The following is a 23574-nucleotide window of genomic DNA, read 5'->3' as shown; positions in this document are numbered from 1 at the left end:
AAATGTGGATCTCACTGGTGGCGCGAGACGAAAAGTCATTCGGATTCTTCTTCTGCTCGACACCACGAATGTATAATTGGGTAATAGTTGAGATATTTCAGTCTGGACCAAAGTGGTACACTAAACACTATTGCATTCCACAGAACCACCAGCATGGATCAAATCCAACTATGCAGAGCAGCAGATCTCACTGATGATAATGTCAAGCCTTCAGGCTGGCCCCCGTGAACTTGGGTCCCCGTTACAGATGCCTCGCCTACACCACCAGGCCTCCAGGACACAAAGCGCAGCCAAAGAGACGGCTTATGTTGTCACAGCTGCTCCAAGGCAGTGCCACTGTTATGCCTTAGATCATAAAGACTTCAGTGTTCCTCTACAAGCGCACCGCCCTCTGTCACTGATAAACCCCCGGAGCATAAAAACACCACGATATCACGCTATAACATGCTGATAAAATGAGGAGGACGCTGGTGCAAGAGCAAAACCATGAACAAAAAGATCAAAAAGAGAAATGCTCATTGTAGTATTAGCATTCAACTTACCCGCTGATGACGGATAATACTTGTAGACTTCCACTGATATCACTTAAGAAGCGACAAAGTATGAAACAAGCAAATGCAAAAACACGGCTATTTTTGAATACTGTACTGTATGATGGATGAAAGAAACCCCACAGACATTGGTGTTCCAGCAGGTTCCAGCAAATGAGATTTACTCACCGTGTGTCAGTGCTGAGCGGTTCAGCAGGTTTACTCTCCGTCTGGGAATATTCAAGTTCAGACTTTCTTGCAGGAACTGGAATCTTCTGTAAATAAAGTTGAGCAAACACAGTTGCACTTATGCAAAAATATCCCAACAATTCACAGAAAAAAGTCTTCCAGCTCCCCGAGAGACACGTTCTTGTCTTTGAATTATTCTAACCAGCTCATGTTGGAGCTTCCTGGTTTCTCACTACTAAAAAAAGAGCTTGAGAGGGTTGATGCCCCTCTCTCTTCCTTAAGCTCAGGGTGTGTCGATTAATATTTGACTTGGCTTTTCCTTTGTTGCTTTCACTTCGTCAGTATGTTGGTCTAAATGAGATGTCAAACCACCTCGACGGCTGGAAACAGTTGGAACATTTCAGAGACTAAAACCAGGGATCTCTCTTTTTTTTTATATATATATATATATATATATATATTTTCCAATAAAATGATTAAGTTATTATGGGATCACCAACTTTCTGACTTGGTGCCTCACCTGGCCGTAGATGTCCGCTGAAGGAGAAGATCGGGATCTCTCGTGCAAACAGGTGCTTTTAGTTCTCTCCTCTGATTCCGGATCTAGTATGTTATCAGCTGACCGGTACCGTCCGGAGGCTCTTTTTTCCGGCGCTTTCTTCTGTATATTCCACCGGGCCTCATACTCAGCGAAGGTGCCCAGTCTTTGCTGGTCCTGGACGGACTGCTTGTGTGCAGAGTAAGGAACTCCGCGGGCCTCCTCAGCTTGATCTCTGCCCGTCATTCCTTTCACCGTGTCCTCCGCTGCGCTGGCGGAGGCAAGATCTCGGCCCGGGTTCTTGGTTTGAAGGGGCATGTGATTGGGGAAACCTGGCTTCCCACTTTCCTTGAAGAGTTTCTGTTGGTTCAGTGAGGAGCTTGACTTTTCACTGAGAGTTAGATCTTCTTTCACCCCGACTTCATGGATTTTGTCCGGTTCGGAGAAAGACCTCACCTTCTTTTCTGCAGGAAAGCGCTTCCGGCCTCCGATGCGAGTTACCTGAGCGCTGGAAAGTCCTGAATTACTCATTACTGACTCCGTGACGGTCGGCAGAGGGTTGATATCTTTACGAGCGTGCGCTGAGGATGGGTAGTTAGGCAAGGCCTCGGCTGCAGACTGCTCCAGTAAAACAGGCTCTAGGTCTCTCCTCCTGAAAGAGGTAGCCTTGAGCACCCTCGCTTGTGCTTCCTTCAGATTATCCTTGTAGGTATTAGAGAAGGAGCCATCTGCCGAGGTTGGGGGGGTACTTTCAGTGGACTTCCGGACATCCTGACTTTCTTCAGTCTCACACTCAGCACCAGGGAGGGTAGCTGCACTCATACTTTTCTGCAGCCTCGCTCTTCTCATCTGGATTTCGTTTCTCAGCGTGGTGGCAAAACGTTCGCTGCGCTTCACCTGCTTGCCTTCGAGGGACTCCTCGGAGTTTGTGCCTCTTGTTTTCTCGACTTGGTCGGCGGCATCCATGGACAGTGAGTGAAGCATCGGGGTTGCCTGGGGGCAGATCTTGTTGCTCACTTGGCTGTGATGTCTGATGTCTTGGGGCGGCTCTCTGTGCTGCAGTGGCAGAGACCTCCGTTGTTCGGACTGTCTGCTCGGAGGGTAACTCGTGCACTGAGCCTCTGTGTTTTGTGAGTTGTGTCCTCTCTGGCCTCCCCTATCATCAGGGTTGGTTTTAAGTACAGAGGTTTCTAGTACGGTGGTAACTTGGTGCTTGCCGTATCCATTACTGTCTTTACCGTATGAGGAGTGTTGCTGTTGTTGGGGCAGATGGTACTTGACTTTGGTGACTGTCTGCGGGCTGAGAGAGCCCCGATCATTTCCAGTCTGTGCCAGACACGAGACGCTCCTCCTGTCCTCCGGTATTCCTGACAGAGACGGGGCGTTGGGCTGGGTGGGCTGGCAGGTAGTGACACAGTAGTATCGGCTCGGTCCGCTGCTCTCAGTGTTCTGATCAGTGGCTGTGGAGGACAGGGAGGTGCTGAGGTTCCTCCTCTGGTTCTGGCCAAAGTGTTGTGTAGAACCGTTAGTGGGCAGTTCCTGCATGCTACTATAGTAACCACCAGCAGTCTGTGGCTTTGGTACGGATGAAGCCCAGGGTTGAGGATAGAAAGTGCCTTTGTCACTGTGCTGTCTTTGATGGTAGGACTGGCTAACGTGGGGGGGTTGGCCTTGCCGAACATCACTGCTGGACAGGGAATACTGCTTGTTTGAGTTGAACTGGTTGTAACTGGATTTATCAGACAAAGTGTAAAGACTGTCACTGTCATTCTTCGGGGAAATGTTGTGGCGGCGATTTTCAGAGGAACCTTTGCCGGGTATGTGTGAGTCAGGTCCTTCCGGGTGAGCAATAACGTGCCCCCTTTCATGTACCTTAGTTGCAGCAAAACTATCGCTGCGTGCAGGTGGAGGTGGAGGAGGTGGAGGAGAGGGGGAAGCAGTCTTCTTCTTTTCAGGGACGTTCCACACTGGTCCAAAGCTGATTCTACTTGAAGTGGAATGACGAGAACCAGCCGAGTCCTCGGTCTGTGGACCGTCGCCGCCTGAGCCGACTCCTGGCATCTGAAAATACATCAGCTTGTCGTCCTGTTTGAGGCCCTCAGTGGCCAGACTCTGGGCGTTTCTACCACTGATGTGCTTTCCTCCAGCATCCCACTGACCGACTTTATAGAGCATGTTCTCCGTCGAGGCAGCATTGCTTTTTGAGAGGGTGTAGTCGGGTGTTCCTGAGCTGGTGGAGAAAGAGCTGTAGGCCGAGTCTCGTTTCCCTCCTCCGAGGTGCTCCATGCTGTTGTTTGACTTGGCAGGCGACAGCTGACCGGCCGGGTATGGATGCGAGACATGTTCTAGACTGTCCATGCTGCCGTGAGAGCTGAACTGGTCGGACACCCTGCGCAGGTTTGTCTGCTCCCAGCCGGTGGAGAGATCAGTCGAAGATGAGCTGGAGGTTTAGAGGAAATTACAAAGTGAGAAAATACAAAAAAAAACTTCTGCAAAAGATGAATGAATTATGTGATCTCATTCTGTGCCGACATGGCCAGTTAATTTAGTCACATTTAGATCTAATTAACTGCAAGCTTTTGAAATGAGCAAAGGCAGATTAAACACATTTAATACACCTTTGTACACAAATCCATGTTTATGCAGGGCTATAGCATGGTTAATGCGAGGTAAGCCTCCATATTATCATATATTGTTCAAAACTGCTTCATGTCTAACACTCAAAACTCCAGAGACAATCTTCAGGATCCCAGAGCTACCTTGCATCATATCTTGTGTGCCAAACTGCCGTGGGCGGAGACTGTGTTTTGGCAGTCTCCGATTGGCTCTCATTGAACTTGGTGGAGTGCCAGGAGTGAGGCCTGCTTATGGGTTCATTCCGCCTGCAGAGAGGGCAAAGAAACACAGACTGGATTAGAGACCGAACCTTTATGGAAAACAGTATGTGCTTCCACATATGAAGGAGTACATCTGGAAGTCACAGCTAAAGCTACTAATGCAACTGAGCAAATTACAAAACCCATGTATTTTTTTTTTTTTTTATGTTTAAATGTAATATTAAATGTTTATGAAGATTGTTGCATCTATTTATGAAAATATATGTACAGGTTAGATACATTAGATATTTTTTTTATTAAATCACATGGCTGTCAGACTTCTGATTAGATTTCTTTTTTTATTCTTTTGAAACGTTGAAAAGCACACTGTTGTAGGACGTTGGAGGATCTATATATTTGTAAGCAAACACAAGCTAAGTTATAAAAATGTACTTTCTATGAGGACAGTGGTTGGAGCTCAGGCTTATTTTCTGATTGCAGTGATAGAGCTCCTGTGTTATACCAGTTATTGTTGTGTTGTAATTTTTTTTTTTTTTAACTCAAAAAAAGTAATTGTTTTCCTGCATCTAGGATGTTTTGCAACATTTCAGATTGACTCCAACATTCACACATAGAAACCGTTTTTAATCTATGTTTCTGCTTAATCATGCATTTACAGTAACATATGAAACATACCCTTTAAAGTGGCTCTTTCTGAGATGCATGTCAGAAGGTAAACAAGATTTAAAAAACATAAACCTGAATCAAATACACTTTTATTTTAACATAGACAGAAAATATATGTTCACACATTACTGGAAGACAATGTATTGCATGCTGTACAAATGGGGTGACCACCATTCATCTAATGATATGAACCACAAGACGATACACAAAAGGCATGCCGATGGGTCAGGTGGTGAACCACAAGAGAGGAAGAGTTTCTGTGAGAGGACCGAAGGTGATATCAAGACTAGACGAATGATTTATATGACAGGAAAGCAGGAAGGAAGGAGAGGAAGAAAAAAGGGAATGTGTGCTACTGATTACGATGAAGCCACAGAACCGTACCTCATGGAACTTCGCAAAATCTTCGTAAGAAAGCTTCTCGCCACATGCACGTCATTCTCTGAGGGCATTTTCTGAGCTACAAAATCCACCATTTTCATATTCCTAGGCAGCGGGAGGAGGAACACACAAACACTAAGAGCTCACCGAGAGTAGACAGGACAAACAGCACCTGACACTTAAGACTGTTGGGTAGTTGGAGGTTTGTGCACACAGAGGTCTCAAAAACTCAGCAGGATAAAGGTTCCCTAAATCTCTTGTGATCAAACTCAATTATGACAAAGTATTCTACTTGACGGGACAGGAGAGTAACTCTACAGCACTGTACTGTAAATGTCTGCTCATATATGGTGTTGTAGCGCCCTCTCCTGGTCAAAATACAGATTGTTCATGTCACAATTTTTTCAGTTTCATGGAAGTTGGGACACGTGAGAAAGGCCGTACAATGTTTGACGGACAGACGAACACATTACAAAACGCAAACACCACAACGAAACAGACTCAGTTTCACTCATCTCTCATTAGGCTCATTATCGGAACAGGACGTCGCTGAGGTGAGCTGGCTGCGCTCAGACTCTGCCATATGGTCCCTGAGGGAAGAGGAGCCCAGCATGGGCCAGGGGGGGCTTAAGAGAATCGAGAATCTCTTACACAATCAGATCAGCCACCTCACCCCTCAGTCCAAGCTGTCGTCTGCCTCCCAGACAGCCTCTCTGTCCCCTATGAGGTTCATAGCTGACATAGTTTGACAGGAAGCAGGGACTTTGGTAGCAGTACTACGTAGTTACACCCGTAGTGATAGTGATCAGAGTTGTATGGAGAGGAGATGAATTGGGCCCCACCCAACAAATTAAGTTTATATAAAGAGGGTTAGTGTTATTTTCTCACAGTCCATGCTTTAAAAGGAAGACATTATATTTGTATAAAAAACAAGCCTCTAATCCTGTTGTGTCCTGATGTAAGTTTCATCAGTTTACTACAGCTGGAACTTGGTTACTACTTTTACTGAGAGGGAACATTGGTGCTCCACTGGTGAAGAATTTTAGACAAAGCTTTGCTTGCTTTCATTCTCATTGGACTCAAGACTTGCCCTACAAAGCCATGAGGTCAGTAGGTCTTGCCCCTTCAGTCACCTTGTCTAAAGGCCTTCAATGATCTGATGACAAGAGGGCCAAACAACAGCTTCCTTCGGATGGAGTTCTGAAAATGTGGTAAATTGAATACTAAGAGCTATTTGCACCTTACACTCCTTTTACAGATGAGAATTTTCAGATTGAGACAGAGATTTGGTTAAGCTCGATAAAAGTGGGACAATTCGACAAAATGAATTGTGGATTAGAGTTAAGGCCTATTTGGAGGACAAAGAAAAGCCAACATGGAGCTCAGTCTTCCTTGTCTCCTCGCAGTCTGTGTTTCTGGGGCACTTGGAGCTAGCCACACATGGCGCTGGCTATTGGTATGCAAATGAAGCGGGTTTTATTAGGCCTATCGTCAGGGCTACAGCTGGGCCAGCACAGATATGCTAGGAAAGTGAATCAGTTAGTTGGAATGGGGGCAGGGGGAGAGTCTGTTTTCTGAGTGATCAGTTTAGAGCCTGATTTCACTTCAAATTTGTCCAGTACCAACTGGTCCACATTCACAAAGAAACAGCCCGCACATACATTACATACAACACCAAACAGAGCACTCATTAAACCTGCGGACAAACTAATGGTCAGTTAATTAACAACACTTTGGGAGAATATTCACAGATTATTTCGTTTTACCTACAATCCTTTTCCTTCAAAGATTAATTTGGTTTTTAAATGCTAAATCCTGCTGATCATGGCTTAACCCAAATGAAGGATGACCTCATACTGAATGATAAGACAAAAGCAATCACAACAATAACAAGAGTATTAGGATTAAAAAAAAAATAAACAAGCAAAGAAGGCCCCAATAATTCACTGACACACAAAAGGCAAAAATCTGCAGGTTTGACAGCGTTCAAACACAAAAGTCAAAAGTTTAAACTATGAAAAATTATTCATACATACAATACATTTCATTCAAACTCACCAAACATTTGGATGGAATTTAGAAAGGAGACAAAGAAGAAATGTGGTATCCCAAAGATACTCCAGCAATACGAGACTGGAGCTCAGTTTGGACAACAAAGTGAGAGGAGTTGCACCCCTGTGCTGGTCAGGCGCCGCATTCCATAGACACTTCAAAGACAGGCCAAAATAAAGAGACATGCAGACCGCCGAGGTCTGAGCATCATCACACAACTCTCACCGAGCACCCTTCCTCCAAACACACACCAACCGACACCTCACACCTAATATTCAACACTGAAATGGCCATTACCAAAACTAAGTTCTCCTGACAGAATTAGCTTGAGCAGAGGGGGAGATTTCCTTCAGGATTACTGGTTTTTTTTTTTTTCCTGAAGAGGGGGTGGAGGAGTGCAAGGAGAGGGAGGAGGGCTATTGTCACAGCCAGTCCCCTTGGAGTATTCCCCTACCTTTCATTGGCTCCAAGGGGCTAATATGCTAATGATGGGATGAAATGCCGGACTCTTCTCTTCCCATCTCCCCCGTTGTGAGGCAGACATGCATTTCAACCATTACTATGGCAACAGGTTGATCTCTAGGGTGCAAGGGCACCCTGTTTCCTGAAAGCCTTGGGTAATGAGCATTGCAAGGGCCCAAAAAGGGATGTCGGCAACACAAGGCAAATACAACTTGGTATAAAAAACTATTGACTTATTTCAGATTGTGTTGTACTTTTGAGTCTGAAGGAGAAAAACTGGTCATACATAGTCATTGATGCTCATTTTCTATTTGGTATATTTCATATAAATCTATATGAGGAACGTATTTTCCTTTTAAACTACGTTAATTGGCTTTGTAGTCAACGTAGTGTGGTGTCAGGTGCCACCGAATTCTGCTGTCCAACTTCCACAGTTAAAACTGACTTGATACTCCCCTTTGGACTTTAAAGCTATCGTATAACTACTGACATGTGTTATGATGTGGTTCCATATTGGAAATGATTAACAATGCAAGAGTTCCAGCTGCTGTGCAGTTTGAAAGAAATAGCCAATTGTGTCTTTTGATTTTCTGGCTCTTAACTTTAGGTAACATGTTAAAGTACAAAAAAAAAAAAAAAAAAAAAAAAAACTCTTTAAAATTTAGAAAGCTCTTTAATCCAAACTGATATTTGCATTTGTTTCCGAGGGGGGAAACATCCCTGCACTACTGAGTGACCAACAAGTGTATTTTTCTTTTCTTTGTAAAACGTGCTCTGGCACACCAGCAAGAGGTCTGGTGAGAGGCAAGAAGATTAGTGAAGAACTGTTGCAACCTAAAGCTGATAGGAAGGCAATAAAATTCACAGTCATCTATTGTGAGGGAAGCAGTCAGGCATACAATCCAAACAAGGTTTTCATTGTGAGAACCAGCGATTGGATTATGTTCCTCACAAGTTTAACAAATGCAACTAATATCATAGAATGCTAAAAACATCTTTAATCTAAACAAATAAAAACATGTAACAACAAGGGGTCGACATTAACGAGTTGAATATGATTTGTCATGCTGTGAATGTGGACAAAAAAAGCATTTCTGGTCTTATTTATTTCATACTTGACTTGAAAAGATGGAGGGCTGCATTTCTCAGACAACCTCCTGTGGTGTAATCGTAGATAGTTGAAATATTCATTAACAACCAAACTCCCAAGTTTTTAGAAATTAATGTCACTCTTTATCATTTTAGCTTCTTGGCCTAGTGTCTTTGTTGGTCGCTATTAAACCCAACCATCAAACTCAGACTACAATTCAGAAATGGAAATTAAAAATTAGGGGTAGCTGCTAATAATCAGCGAGGTCAGTTCACCTATCAAAGTATGATAACGACTCAAAACAAAGCGCAGCATCATGTGCAGTGTTACTGGGCAGAAAAATGCTGAGGTTGTTTTAAGCACCCTACCTGCACTTTTGCAGGTGAGCTGTTGGGTTCCATTTGGTCCCTAACGGGTCCCACAAAGACCTCCTTCAGCAAACCTACAATCAAACCAGTCATGTTTGGGGTGAGAGAGGTGAACCGTGAGCAGCATGTAATGACCGGCACATTCCTGGGCTGAGTGGCATTCCAGCTGTCAAGTCAGCGGCTGCCTGCGCTGACCCATCGCCCACAGACACCTGGAAATCTTTTGTCTGAGGCAGCATCACTGGAAGTCCTCCCTGCATCATCATGTCCGAAACGATGTCCATTTATTACTTTTCAGGTTTTATTGGGCTAATCAATGATGAAGAGCGCAGGCATAAATTCACCAACAACCTATGAAAGCATACAACTGGGCCGCAGCTGAAGAGCGAGACACCAGAACATAAGTGAAGCAACAACAACACATATTGTGTGGATTAACCATAGTAATAATAAAAACACTGACATACTGTGGACTACAATCCATAAAACTATAGCGTATAATAGTGCAAGAGAACATGTACAAAACGGGAAAATCTGTTGTAAAGGTGTGAAGCTATTAAATCTTGATGTAACGTCAGCCGTGACTTGATCTGAACGTCGTTCCCTGAGGGAGATTTTCCCCATAAACACTCCGAATAGGTGCTATGTGATGACAAGATTTGTAATTTAAGATGCTGAATATGAGTGATAAACACCGCAAAGCATAGTGAAGATATCACTGCAACCCAAACGAGCGATCATGGCATAAACAATAAGCCCGACCACGAAGGCAAATTATTAGTGTTTATTTTATAATAAGTGCAAAAAAAAAAAAAAAAATGCACGTCCAACACGGATTAACCAGTTCTTCCAGGAGTTTGCAGAGTTGTTGTGATTGTTGCGATCAAAAATGCTTGATTTTTCAGAAGTTTGTCTCAAAAATTGTGATGTCGTTTGTGGAGTATTAAGTGAGTTTTTTGCAGTAAAATTACAGGAATTTCTTTGAACAACTACCCGATAAAGACTCGTATGTAATCATCTCTGATAATAAGCATGGGGGCGGAGGGGGAGAGCCCTGTGGAGTTATTTTTATTAATAAAGCAGGTTTTGTTTGGAAATGCTACTTCATGCAGTGATACATTCAGGAGAGCTTCTGTTGACAACATATCTTGCGGAAAGATTTCGAGAATTTTGCAAAATTTCGAGCTTTTGCAAATATTGTGCCGATTGCTTGAATTTGTGTTTATTATTGCGATTACAAGATCGTGATGTCCCGGAAGGACTGATTAACCCTGATCATACCTCATAAAATGTACATGTATGTATGTAAATGAACAAACAATTCTTCATGTCACTTTACAGGAAACACAGTTCCAAGCAACTTTTTCTTATTAGACTGCTTAAAAGAAAACTTCCTGTAAAACAAGTGAAATCGAATTCAGTGACTCGCTGTTATCTCACCTCGGTAATGGAACAAACCAAAAAGGATCAGAGGGGTGCAGTCAAGACTATGAATCATTGAAATCTCTAAACTATTAATTCCTCACTTGAGACCGCAACAATTTTAAGAAATCTGCTTACGACAAGAATTCAGTGTGCAGCATTCCCAACATACTTCAGAGGCTTATTTAGTAAAACAAAGCTGCACTGCAACCCTGCTGAACGCTTACACTGTAACTTATTCCTGTAAGCTTTTCCAGGAATAATTGGATTGTGCACTGAAACTCAGTGCAGTCTTCATTCATCTAAAACAGCCACATACATGTTGGAAACAACTCTTTTTGACGCTGCAACAGCTGTAAGGAAGAAACACAGACGTCGCCTCCTGCTACAGTAGGCGACTTCTTTTCAGTGCAAAGTAATGAGGCGTGTTCGAGACTGTGGTGCTTCTGTAATAATGCCAGAAGGGGGAAACCAAATACCACAACAAACTTCGAGCCTCTTGTTTGTACAGTGTAATGGTTCACTCCACAGTTAGTTGCATGCACAGCAAATGCCTTAATGGGAGAGGAGAGGAATCCAAACGGCAGGGGTCCTCGTGGAGAATAAAATCCTGAAAGGCCACAGACCGCAAAAGCAAACAAAATAATGTGAACACATTCTGGAAAAAGAGTTTAACTTTTGTGTGCTTCACAACCTTTTAAGACAACACGGGGCATCCATCAGTGCTTCAAATTGTCTGTTTCTGTGAGCTCCAGGTGTCAAACCGTTTTCTTTTTTTCAGGAAAGTTACAGTTGTAGAGCTGATCCAAAGAGAAGTGTCAGCCATTTACAGTTTGGTGACACATTACTAGCTACTCATTTGCCACATTAACAAAAATAAAACTTTTGGATTTCACTCAGTCAACAATAACAAGCTGGAATGCATTCAAATGTAATGTGGTCATGTGAAACAATTATTAAGTTTCTTTTTTTCTTGCTCTGTGAAGCACTTTAGGATTCATTGTTGTATGAAAGGTGGTATATAAATAAATCTGAGTTGAGTTGCGTTGCCGTGTTTATATGCAGTAGTTAAAGTTGTTTTACACAAATTGTGCATGAAATGTGCAATTTAGCCACAGCTAACACCCTGATTTAGTTTTTAATGCACAGACAGATTTATTGTCCAAAATGCAATTATCTGTAAAACCTATACTTCTTCATTTGACATGCAGGAGCTGCAGCACAGAGTGAACTGTAGTTTTGTTGAGGCATGTGCAAAGGTGACAACATGCTTTCCCACACATAACCACACCTATGTGTTCTCTATGTGACGCGTGACAAGCCTCTCCTCTGCCCCTCTTCCATATGACATTACACCGACTGTCTCCCATTAGTCACTACATGCAAAAATTCATGACTGGCTAAATCAAGCTCCTCCCTTCTGCAGCCTGTGAGGAGACCACACCTGTACACAAGAGCAAGTTCGGACAGCTTTCTGATCTCCGCTCAGCGATCCACCATTATCCCTGACATGCACAGGCACAGATGAAGCTCTAAGCAAACATCAGAGCTCCGTGTGGGGACGGGTAGTAGTGGAGAAAGTTGGAAAACACTTCCAAACCCCAGCACCGGTTTTCTTCTCGACATGCAGACAGGAGTTGGATTGAAAGCAGAAGAAATGGTGCTGGAATTGAAGCTTTGGGGTTCAGTAATGAACAACTATCACTCTGCTGTATTCTAAATCAGACACAGACTTGTTATTGTGGCCTTGGAAAATGAGTGAGTGGAGATGCTATTTGAGACGGACCGAACAAAACAAATTCTTCAACACAGATGAGCAGAAGGAACTACGAGTCCCGGGGGACAGAAAGTCTGTGTAAAACGCATTATGAACAATAAGACTTGTCCTTGTAAGGAAATGTCTTTCTCCATTTAGAGTCCCCAGCATACTAAAATGACAATCTCCAGATCCTTTACTGATCCCGGCTGCTCTTCTGTAGCTCAATCTAGTCACAATTTACTCTGTTTAAAAAAGGGAAAATACACAAATAATGTGAAAACAGACACTTCAGCTGGCTAGCTAGCAAGAAAGTAATTAGCCACAACACTTAGAAATATTAATATATTATATATAAAATATTGTTACTGCATGTGATCCCATTTTCAGTTGATTACTTGTCTAATTTCTCCAAAAAAAATAAATCCACTCAAGATATTTCACTCAAAGCACACTCGTAACTACTTTAGTAAATATGCTAATGTATAATATAAACGGTCTGCAGTCAAGAGGTATTAACGCAGCTTTATAATCATTTTAAAGGTCATAGTTTGTTGTGATGCGTACCCATCCTTCAAACCGTTACCACAAAATTAACTAATGAACCACAAACTTTCACAGGTCTTTTCTTCCTTTTCTTTTCCTCTAAAATGTTTGTGACTCATTTTGAACCAAGAAGCGTTCTCATAAAGCAAATATCCGTGACTACACATTAATATCTCCACCTTTCTGTAGAAATGCAGGTGCGAAAATAGTGGGTGTGATGCGGGTGGTCCACACCGTCTTAGCCACTTCAGTGTGATCTAATCAAATCAGAAAGATGTGATGACTGATACTGGTTAAACCCCCAACAACGTAACGTTATGTTTAAGTATCAATATAATAATTAAAGGTATAATTTAGTTTAGATTTGACTGGCAGTGGTGTGGTCATCATATAGGGATTGAAATTACGCTGAACTCTTGATTGGTGCAGCGAAACATATGACATCACATCTTCCAACTGAGCCTTGCCCACTTTAAACAAGGGGTATACTCTGAACGGACAGGGGAGACCTGCAAGGAGCAGATCATGTGACTAATGGAGGAAGCTGAAGGCCCTAAAACTTTATTAAGTTACTGTGCAGTTTCATTTAGTTGCCTCACTACTTATACTACAAACCCTATTAAACCAAATTGGGCCTTAAAAGACAAATTTGCTCCAAATATAACATTACAAATATGGCTAAATAACTAACATACGCCCTCCGAAAAATGACTATATATATAAGCTATTATATAACATAACATAATTACAGATTTGAATAGCACTCAAAGTAGCTGCAGAAGAAGTTCAAATGCTAACTCGGCTGTTGTATGGTCACTTGACCTGCTCTTGCAGGTCATAGTTGTCTGTCAAGAGTCTCCTGAGAAAAGCAATTATACAGATACAAACACTCTCTCAGGTAAAATAACTATAACGAAGAGTTTTAAATCTGGCAGAAAAAAATGTGTTCATGTGGGAAACCAAGTAAGAAGCTGACAAGGAAAATACATTTTTAGGTCCTTTAAATTCTCCCAAAATAAAATGACTAAGTATACACACATTTGTGATGTTTGTGAGTTTATGTGTACTCTTGCATGATATTTATAACAGCATACGTTGGTCAAATGAAAACAGATTGTTACAGATCGCGAAACGTCCTTGTTTCCAGATCCCACTGCAAGATAAACATGTCTATTGAGAATAAAACACAATAAGTGAGATTCACAGCCTCGTCCTTGTGGAGAGATAAATGGTGAATTGACTTCCTTGTACGGTAGAATTTGTTCAGGGATTACGTTATGATTATGATACAATACAGAAGAAAGACAGACAGAAAAGAGGGACAATGAGACTAGTGTTTCACGCACAATGAGGCCGATTGTAAGACCTCTAGTTGACAAATGATTCATCAGTTAAACAACATATCAACACTAAACAATCCAATGAAGTCAATAAGTCACAAGGACGGGTTTTGACAAAAAGAGTGAATGTAATTATTTGTTGTGGGTTTACTGTTTCTTTAGAATAAAGGGTAAGAAGTGTGGTATAAGTGTTGCTATAAGAGAAAACAATGCAAACGAGATATGCCTTATCATCGAGGTGTGAGAGCAACTGACGACGAGATGTGCTCAACTGATAAAAATGTTTTTGTTTATTTAAATCTCAGCGTCATGTAGCGTTGTTTGCATAATAACTTCCCCTTGTGTGTCCCTGTCACACCTGCCTCCAGGGGATTTAACAGTTACAATGATGTCATCCAAAACCTTTTTCTTCCTCCTTTCAACTTTGTCGTCATGAAAAACTGTCTCAAGCCGTGAAGTCTTGATGACAACAGCACAAAACAACCTGGCAGAACAGGACCATCCAGCTCCCAAGAAATCAACAGTGACAACGCAGAGCTACAGACAAACAGCCACGAGGGCCAGGCTCTCCCGTCTCCACTCCTCCATCACCTTGGTTTGTTGGAGAGGTTACCACGGTGACCTGTTAGGGCTAAGGGGGAGGTGACAGCAGCAGATGCAGGAGGAGAAGAGTGGGGATTGGTTACCTACCTTTTCACCACCAGACTGAGGGTCTTGTGGGAGCCTTTCACCAGGCAGATTGCCTCCTGTCTGAAGCCACTCAGGGGAATCTCGTTGATGTTGACAAGCTCGTCTCCCACCTGGAGACTTACAGCTGCAGCCTTGCTGCCCTCCTCAACCTGGAACACAAACACAGCAGATGATACCTAAATATTTCAGAATACCAACTTTTGCTGCAAGCGACGAGCCACGATATTTAACATTTTAGCAATCTTAAACCATATCAGTACTTCTTTCGGTTGCTTTCTCTCAAAAGTTCTTTCATTCTATTTTGTTCCCATAACACCCATTCACCGGCCGCTTGAATTAAACTCAGGACACTCTACAGAAGAGAAAGATATGAAATGCTAACAGTTGAAATAATGATGTTGTCTAAGCAGTTAGCTGGCAGTGAGCGCCAATATTTAGTTTGAATTGACAACATCCTGATGACGTACTGTGTTTGCTCAGTGAAAGGTGTGGGGATATCGAAGAAGCTACACGACATCAAACTACCTTCATGTACATCTGCCACCGGAAACGTGGACAATACCAAAATGTCAAAATGGATTGTTTCTTTAATTTACATTATGCAAATTATTTGTATTTACAAGAATGCCTGCAAACTTATTCTGTAGAGAATATACAGTTTAAACGTGCGTGCCATGAGACTTGTTAAGGCCACGAGGCTCCTGCTGCTGTGTTGGGAAAGATTTAAGATCACAAATTTTGTAAACTTAAGTTTTAGTTTTGTTTTGAATTATAAAGCATATCTAGGTGCTAAATCAATACTGTGAAAGTGTCAAAATGGTCAGTCCACAGAGAAATGCACAACAAAACACATTTTTAAAAATAAAAAAATGCCCATCTGAATTTTTTCATGTGGCTGATTGAAATGAGTAATTGATTATTAAATTATTATTTTGTTGGTATTACAAAACCATTTATTAAAGAAAATGATGTTACTGATGCTCATCGTAAACTTAATTTCCAATTTTGTAATAGAGGTAAATGCTGAATATTGTGAAATTCATAGTTATCAAATCTTTATGGATGCTGGGTTTTCAAACCAAGAAAAGCTGAACATCAAAGAAAAATGCAGCATAAAGCCACTAGTCTCTGGATGACATGGACTCTGATTTTACAGTGCAACGGTGACAGAAGACACACCACACTGTTTACCATTATTAACAGCAGGTAGGCCAGCTTCTAAAGACGAGAATCAAAGGCTATAAAAATACTTCAAAAAGCTGCTGTCCAGGCCAGTGGCATGATGTAAAAACAAAGCACTGTGTTTGTCTGAGGGCAGACACCTGGAACAACACAAAGGGATGTGTAGTGAACAAAGGAACAGTGCTCTGAACTCAGCAACTCCTCGTAATGATGTACCTCTGGAGGAGATACACTGACACGAAGGCTGACTGGAGATAGAAGATATTAAACTGACAGAAAGTCCAGCTTCGGTCTCTGAAGTGCCAGAAATACCGCGCGTTAAGGTCAGTGCTGTCCTCACTCTGATGCAGAAAGTCAGATATGAGAGGTGCAAGACGGCATGGCTCGGTCTGGAGAGAAAAGCAGCGAGAACTCGCTTGGCAGTTGGCACATTAACACACAAACGCAAAGCTCTGCAGCTGATTATCAGTTCTCCACTCAACCTGTGAGAGGGGGGGCTTGTATGACTCAACTGCAGAAGTATGTGTAGGTTTACAGACCATTACGTCTTATATGGCCTGTATCCTCAGCATGGAGAACCAGAGCCCCACATAGCACTAATCACACTGCAGCCTCTTTTCATTTTTCTGGAGTAGACAGTTCAGCTGGGCTGGATTGGGCATTTTTATGCTGGCTGGCAAGATTCCTGAGCTGGTCCTGATATGGTAGTGTTTCTTGTGAAGAGTCACAGCCTGTTATATTGACTGAGTTACAATGTTTGAAATGGATACAAAACACAGCACGTTTACTGAAACTGGAAAACTATTCTCACCAGAAAAAAAGCAGTTTGACTCATTTGAACTGAGGAACAGAAAAGCAACTGCTAAATTAGTAGTTTTAGATTATGCAACATTAACACAAGGTCTTTAATTCGTGGTAAGGGGTCGCATAATGTTGGTTGTCAAAAATCTAAAAGAATAGTTAGGTGAGGTTCTGATTGCTTAAATGATCTTGACACATAGAAAATATAATGTTTTAGATGATATTGTAAAGCCTTTCACTTTAGGTAGTACACTGGATTACAGTGTTTGAGGCCACATCAGGCTGCTGTGAAAAATCCTTTGGGTTGCCTAAAGAAGTATTTTTACATAAAACAGAGAGCACGTACAGTCAGTAGCGCAGAATAAGAAGACAGAAAAAGTACAATTTATACGAAAAGAATGAGAAAGCAAACGTAACAAGAGAGAAAATAGTGCAGCCAAAGTTCTCAGTCCAAAAACCATCTAATGACAGTACCAACTGTTATCTACAACCTGCTGTGTATATAGTAGATACAAAAGATATATTTTCAGAAGAAATAAAGAATAACAGCAAACAGTGTCACAGAGCAACATAAAAGAAAACAAAAGGGCAAATAAAGCTGGTGTTCATTCAACATCAAGGCAGGAGGTTCACACTGCTTTTCCAAACATTTTTCACCACAGAAGCCCAATCAGCCATGCTGTGGCCTTTGTTTACCATCTTCCTCCAGGCTACAATCAGTCCGACTGCAGCCATCCTGGATTCCTCAGTATCCTCAAAAATAGCCCGATGTCCCTCTGTGGGTCATGAAAGGAAGGATGTGGTGGCAACGAGGGTAAGGAATGTATCTTTTCTGCTGACGGTACTAAACGCAGACTTTATGTACGTTTTTTTAGACGCACACATCACTGACAATGTTCCCTGTAGTTTGACAAGCCACCAGCAAGCGCATAAAACAAACTTACCCACAGCTGACTTTTGCACAACATGCAGTTTTTGTTTTGTTTATTACCATCTGTCCATGTTGCTGTAGACGGAAACATATTTTAAACATTTGCAAGTTCTTGCAGTAAATCATTATATTTGGTTGTAACATAGCTTTGGTCATGCTCACCTGCACATCTGCAATACAGTTCATGACTCTTTTAGTGGCATCTATTGTTGGCCTCACTCTCCATAGGCAGGATCAATGGGTCAGTATGTATGTACTAGTGGGATCTATTGTCAGAAATATAAAATAATACACCATCTATGTCTTCATTAGTGTATAATCACCTGAAACTAAGAATCATTTTTCCGTTATCTTAGAATGAGCCCTTAAGATCTCTCCTTCCACAGAGCGCATCATGTTGCACCACCATGTTTCTACTGGGTCCCAGAGGGGACAAACCAAACACCGGCTCTACAGCATTACTTTTTTGCACGATTCATTGCTACTGTGGATTTTCTTATTCGCTTTGAAGGGAAGGGTGAGATGAGGGGTGTTCAGCTGGTTGCAACCTCCAACGTCGCCAATGAATTTACTGTTTCAGTTCGCTGATGTCATTTTGGACAATACAGATTGGCAATAAATTGTAAAATATCCTGCTTTCATGATACTTCTTTGTCAGCGTACTGTTTCTTACTGTCATTGGCTCTGATTCTGCTGCACCAACAAATGTCTGCAGAGAGAATCGCAGTTGAAACAACAGACTGACAGAAGAAACTCAACTAATCTTGCTGCACACATTACGGGACCTATGCTTCCTCCAGAGGAAGAGTCTGCTGCGTCCCATACACACAGCCTCAGGAGAAGTTAATGTATCCTGTTGTACAGTCAGTCATTGAGTCAATGTCATCTACATGGTACTCTGAGTACTTCCCAGTCTGTGGCATCAAAACATCCCTGCAGAGTCTCACTCTGCTTCCTGTGAACACCTCCTCACAGTCGTCATGGTCGCAGGCTGCTGCTGAACAATGGGTGTGTAGGCGGGGGTGAATGGGGGGAGGGCCGGAGAGCTGTACGCATCCCTACATTTGCATAAAGGCTTCATTTTACGGAAGAAATACACAAATTTATTCCTCAACTTTAAAGGGACATATGCCCTTTAACTTTTGAATGTTCACCAGCTAGTCATTTACTGTCTGCTGCTGTTTAGGTCATTTAAGGAGGCTTTTTACAGCTTTTTCACTGAACTCCGCTGCCAGCTGTAAACAAAAACAACACTGATGGCAGTGAGAGGTAATCACACCAGTAATGACCCCAAAGATATGAGCTCAAAAAAGCTTAAACACATGAGCAGAAAGGAACTACAGAGTTGCATGGTGATAATTATGTATATTATATATATATTGCTTATGGCTGCTTTAAAGTGGGTTTTAAATGCATCCATGTTATCACACGATTGGCTGGTTTTCCCTCAAACCGTTTTTAGTTCTGACAAAAGGGTGTCTGTGCAACCCGAGTTTCAAAAACTGTCAAGTACAAAAAGCTGGAATGGAAAGCCTGATCACATTTGTATTGTACATATTCTTTCATCAGAAATGTTCTGAATTTTGTGTTCAGAGAGAAGGAAACCTTTGACAAGTCTGGTTCATTTTCAGTTTAAAAACCTGACTTAAGTCGGGTATCAAACAGCATTCTTGTTGTAACGGTGCAAAATCTGAAAATGTTGAAAACCATTCCCAGCAGTAAACATAGCAGCCCTATTTCTGAGATTCCAGTAAGACATACACTCAGGTATTAGTTCATAATGTCCGCCTCTGTGAACATATTAATGTTCAGTTTTTACTCAAACTTACAGAAGTGTTGATTCAACTTTATGATAATTTTGATGGATCCAGTTTGTGGCACGTATTACATTATGCAGAGTTGTTTCTGTTATTTGCTCCAGCCTCACTGATATAAATGAGAAACAAATAACCTTCATGAAGGTAGGACGGTGAAGGTGGGCGTCATAAAGTTGTAACTGAGTGTGTTGAAACTTTAAGCTTTCCAGCAAAAAATTACCATCAAACAAAAGGAATTCCAGCTTCCCATAGGAGACTAAAAAAAAAACTATTTTTAAAATAAGACCATGAGGTTTGTCCCAAACTTTAAGGTAACACTGAAGGAGCTTTACAATAACTGTGTTTTATTTCTAATGTAAAGGTCGAACAGCTCCATCAAAGAGCACACGGTGTCTCGTTCCTTCCTCTCAGGCTAATCAATAATCCCTCCAGCATTCCCCATCCATACCTCCAAAAACAACGGTCTGTCATGAAGCCTTTTGCCGCACACGAACCATCATCTCATTTCTGTGAATAATCTTTGCCCAAGGATTTGAGCAATTCTGGGGCGAGCGAACGCAGCCAAACTGCTGCCACACAAAGGATTCAATAATTGGTAAAACCTGTTTACCTGCAGGTGATTTATCACAGCGTGTTAAGAATAAAGACCTGATTGCAGTGGGTCTGGTACTGGTTTTTCAAGACCAAACAATATTTTCTTCCATATAAAATGTGATCCTGGCAGAGGAAACATGTACGAGGTGCATGCCCAGCTGTCTTGTGTAAAACAGGATTATTTAAGTTTATTGAGACGAAGGACTTTAAGTCCATGAAGACCTTGAGTATAACCGGAGCTATGAGAGGAATGTTAAGAATTTTAATTAGATCCAGGATATTTCTTAAACCAATACTCCGAACCTGTCATCAAAGTGTGGACCCTTTTTTTATTATCCTTCACCGGAGCGCCCTCAGAGAATGCATAGAAGACAGAAAACGGCCAACAAAAGTATTGATTTAGGCAGACGAAGGGGCACGCATGTTCCTTGGATGAATGCATAAAATGCAGACATCCTTGCCAAGACCAAACTCTGCTCACCCTTCACGTAGAAAAGCAGACCCATTCGAATTCTAGTTGGAGGAGGAAGATTTTAATTTCTAAAGCGATAAATAGTAAAGTGCATTTCGGCTGAAGTATAAGCAGATATCGGAAAACTAACTCGAAAATCCTCATGGGTGCTGCTGTGTTACATTTCTGATCACTAGGCAGTAAGACGGAGAAATTTGAACAGTTAAGTAATCTGATTTGTCTATATCATAGTGTTTACGTACATTTTTCTCAAGAGCAGAATAAATACAGAGCTTTACTGTTCAGGACAAAATGCTTCAGGTCAGATCAAACCGAACAAATATTATGAGCAGATTGTAGCTGCTGCATTTTTGTTCTTGTACCCATTCAGGCAGGATAGAAACGTTAAAACAGCTCTCCAGAAATAGGACATTTAGGTGCAAGAACAGCCACCAGTATGTTTACCTTTATTTATTTATTTTAAATTGGGAAGATAAAGAGCAAAGTGCACCTCAGTTTATACTGAGTGGACAACTACGTCAGCAGCCTGTTCACATATTTATGTCCTTAGGCAGACAAATGGTGGTAATACGAGACCTTAAACATTTGTTTTTCCATCAACCGCAAAGTAGGGGAACAGTAGGTTTACTTGCATCTTTATCTGGTTTTACAAATAATTCAATGACACACCTTTTATAAATCAGCGGCTATAATCTCAGAGGAGCTCCAAAAGAGCACGAATCACTAACCCCGACTTAATTTATCCCATCATGCCATTCCTACGGGCTTCAGGCTGTCACGGATAATTCACAACATTTTGAAAATCAAACAAAGCTCCAGCATTCCTCCTCCTCCCCCGCTCCTGGTACCACGAGCTACCCTCCGAACTGAAATTTAACCTAGAGCAGAAGCAGGGGAAAGCAAATGTCCAGGTGAGATCTAATAACACACGCCGCAGACTAAGTGACAGAAAACTAAACTCTGAGGCATTTCAAGTCAGCTTGACTAATATGTGTTAAATCTAGTCCATGACTAATTTGCTTTATGAGATTACTGAAAAAAATAAAAAAAAAATATCTTAGTTCCAGCCAGGAAGACTCCGGAAAAACCATGAAATATTATTTCAAAGGAATGTAATTATGCAGATGAAAAGGTGAGAGTTAGAAAGTTGTCAAAAGATTTTAAAGGAGGTCAGATCTCACCATCTGATCCAAACAGCTCCACTTTTGTTGGTCTTCGGAGTGCAGATGTAGCGTTCAGTGACAAAACATTAACAATAAAAAGCAGAAGTCAAGCTGTGCAAATGGTTCACCCCCTCACTATTCAGCAATGTGACCTAGCCATTTAATCTTACAGCTTAAAGACTTAAAATGGCCAGAATGTTAGTCATTTAAATCACATGTTTGCATCGAGCGTCGGTAACGGGGTGACGGAGGTCCTCACTGTGTAGCTCTGGGCCCATATGGTGGAGTTTCGGCCATCTGTGATGAACTTTGGAGCCAATTTGGGTCAATACAGAAATGACGAACAGAAAAAGAAAAATCAAGCAGGAACGCAGCGCCAGACAAACAGGTGCTGCTATCTTACCATGAGAAATTAACGAGCAAGGTCTTTGGTAGTAAATCATTACATGGTCAACGGGGAAATGAGGTTACACAGCTGATCGGGCTGCTCTGTGGTTAGGTACTCTACCTCTCATGGTGACTGACGACGCCTATTAAACAAAGCCATGGCAGAATTATGAGCTGTATTGAATGTTGTGGTTAATGTTTAGATTTTTGAGCACTGACTTTATTACAAATTCAGCCAAAATGTGTTAAATGACCAGAGCTATGCAACATGCTTGGACCGACAGATCATACATGAAAAGAGACGGTTAACACTCTCTGTAAAGAGGCTACATGTCCAAATGCATGAGTGACTGAAATAGAAAAAGAGCCACAGTAACAGCTAATCGAGGCTGCACTTTGGCACAGTTCAGCTAAAACATGCTCATAATGATTTTGCTCATATTGCTAATGTTTAGCAGGTGTAATGTTTATCAAGTGGTACATCTTCATCAACTCTCCTCTCTACATTTCCCTTCAGCACCACCATAAAAGTATGTTTTTGCAATGTTTAAAGTAGTTGTTGAGGTGTTACAATCTAGTTCAAACTGACTGACTTCTACTAGCACGGCTGAAAACAACAGGCTCATATCAGTGATCTCAGTCTGTTTGTAATATTGAAATATTAAAATCACTTGATCCTGTCTCTTCCTCCTTATTTTATCTTCTTCTATTTGTGATGCACAGAAACATGTTTGCTATGTATAATAAGCAGATAATTTTCAGATGTCACGACACTCAGCATTTTGTTGTCATTAGATGACGGCAGCTACTAAAATTATAGTCTTGACTGGTCCGGGCAACTACTGCCAAAACTGATGGTTTGAGCAAACACAGTAGAGAAAGTAATGTTTGACACTGTGAGCCACCAACACCTGCTCCACCATGTTAAAGGACTCATGAAATTGATTTGAAATCATGATTTGTTTGGCATCCTCCACATCGAATGATGTTGAGGATCTTGACAATCGTAGAGACTTCCTTTGAGAAGCTAATGAGTAGCTGATGTTGATGTAATTGTACACAGACAGAAAAATACACGTCTCTGACTCATATTCCTGCAGCTGTTAAATTGGTGAGTCTAAACAATGTCAACAATGGAAAAGATTGAGTGCAATGTGACAATTAAATTTTATTGTATTGGAGAGTTTGAACACGTCGATGTGTGCAGAAGATATTTAGATTGAAACAGACAATTTACAAAAAGGAAAAATTATAAGCTTTTACTATGGCCTAAAAAAGTCTAATAAAATGCATTTCAGCACGCAGTGAAAGTCCTGCTCTCCAACCAGCAGACTCCAACACAACATCTCCCTTCTCAACT

At 41.6% G+C, this 23574-nt stretch overlaps 1 protein-coding gene across 4 annotated transcripts in view; it reads right to left on the bottom strand.

Annotated features, from left to right (window-relative positions):
- Window positions 1–23574, bottom strand: part of shroom2a (shroom family member 2a) — a 33624-nt gene that overhangs the window by 7451 nt on the left and 2599 nt on the right. The window contains exons 3-8 of one of the 4 annotated variants that reach the window (XM_069150770.1): window positions 14868–15016; window positions 5145–5246; window positions 4770–4787; window positions 4017–4139; window positions 1240–3697; window positions 720–805 (exon numbers count right to left, since the gene is read on the bottom strand). In XM_069150770.1, the coding sequence (XP_069006871.1) occupies window positions 720–805; window positions 1240–3697; window positions 4017–4139; window positions 4770–4787; window positions 5145–5246; window positions 14868–15016 (2936 nt within the window). Of the gene's footprint in view, window positions 1–719; window positions 806–1239; window positions 3698–4016; window positions 4140–4769; window positions 4788–5144; window positions 5247–7199; window positions 7652–14867; window positions 15017–23574 lie in introns of those variants that run through there. The other 3 variants (XM_069150773.1, XM_069150771.1, XM_069150772.1) reach the window with 3 other exon arrangements.

Source organism: Embiotoca jacksoni, unplaced genomic scaffold (genome assembly GCF_022577435.1).
Source record: "Embiotoca jacksoni isolate LCO1_2020_lvr unplaced genomic scaffold, fEmbJac1.0.p SCAF_16, whole genome shotgun sequence".
NCBI lineage: Eukaryota > Metazoa > Chordata > Actinopteri > Embiotocidae > Embiotoca > Embiotoca jacksoni.
Note: the sequence above shows the minus strand (reverse complement) of the source record. Positions and strands in the feature narration are given on the sequence as shown.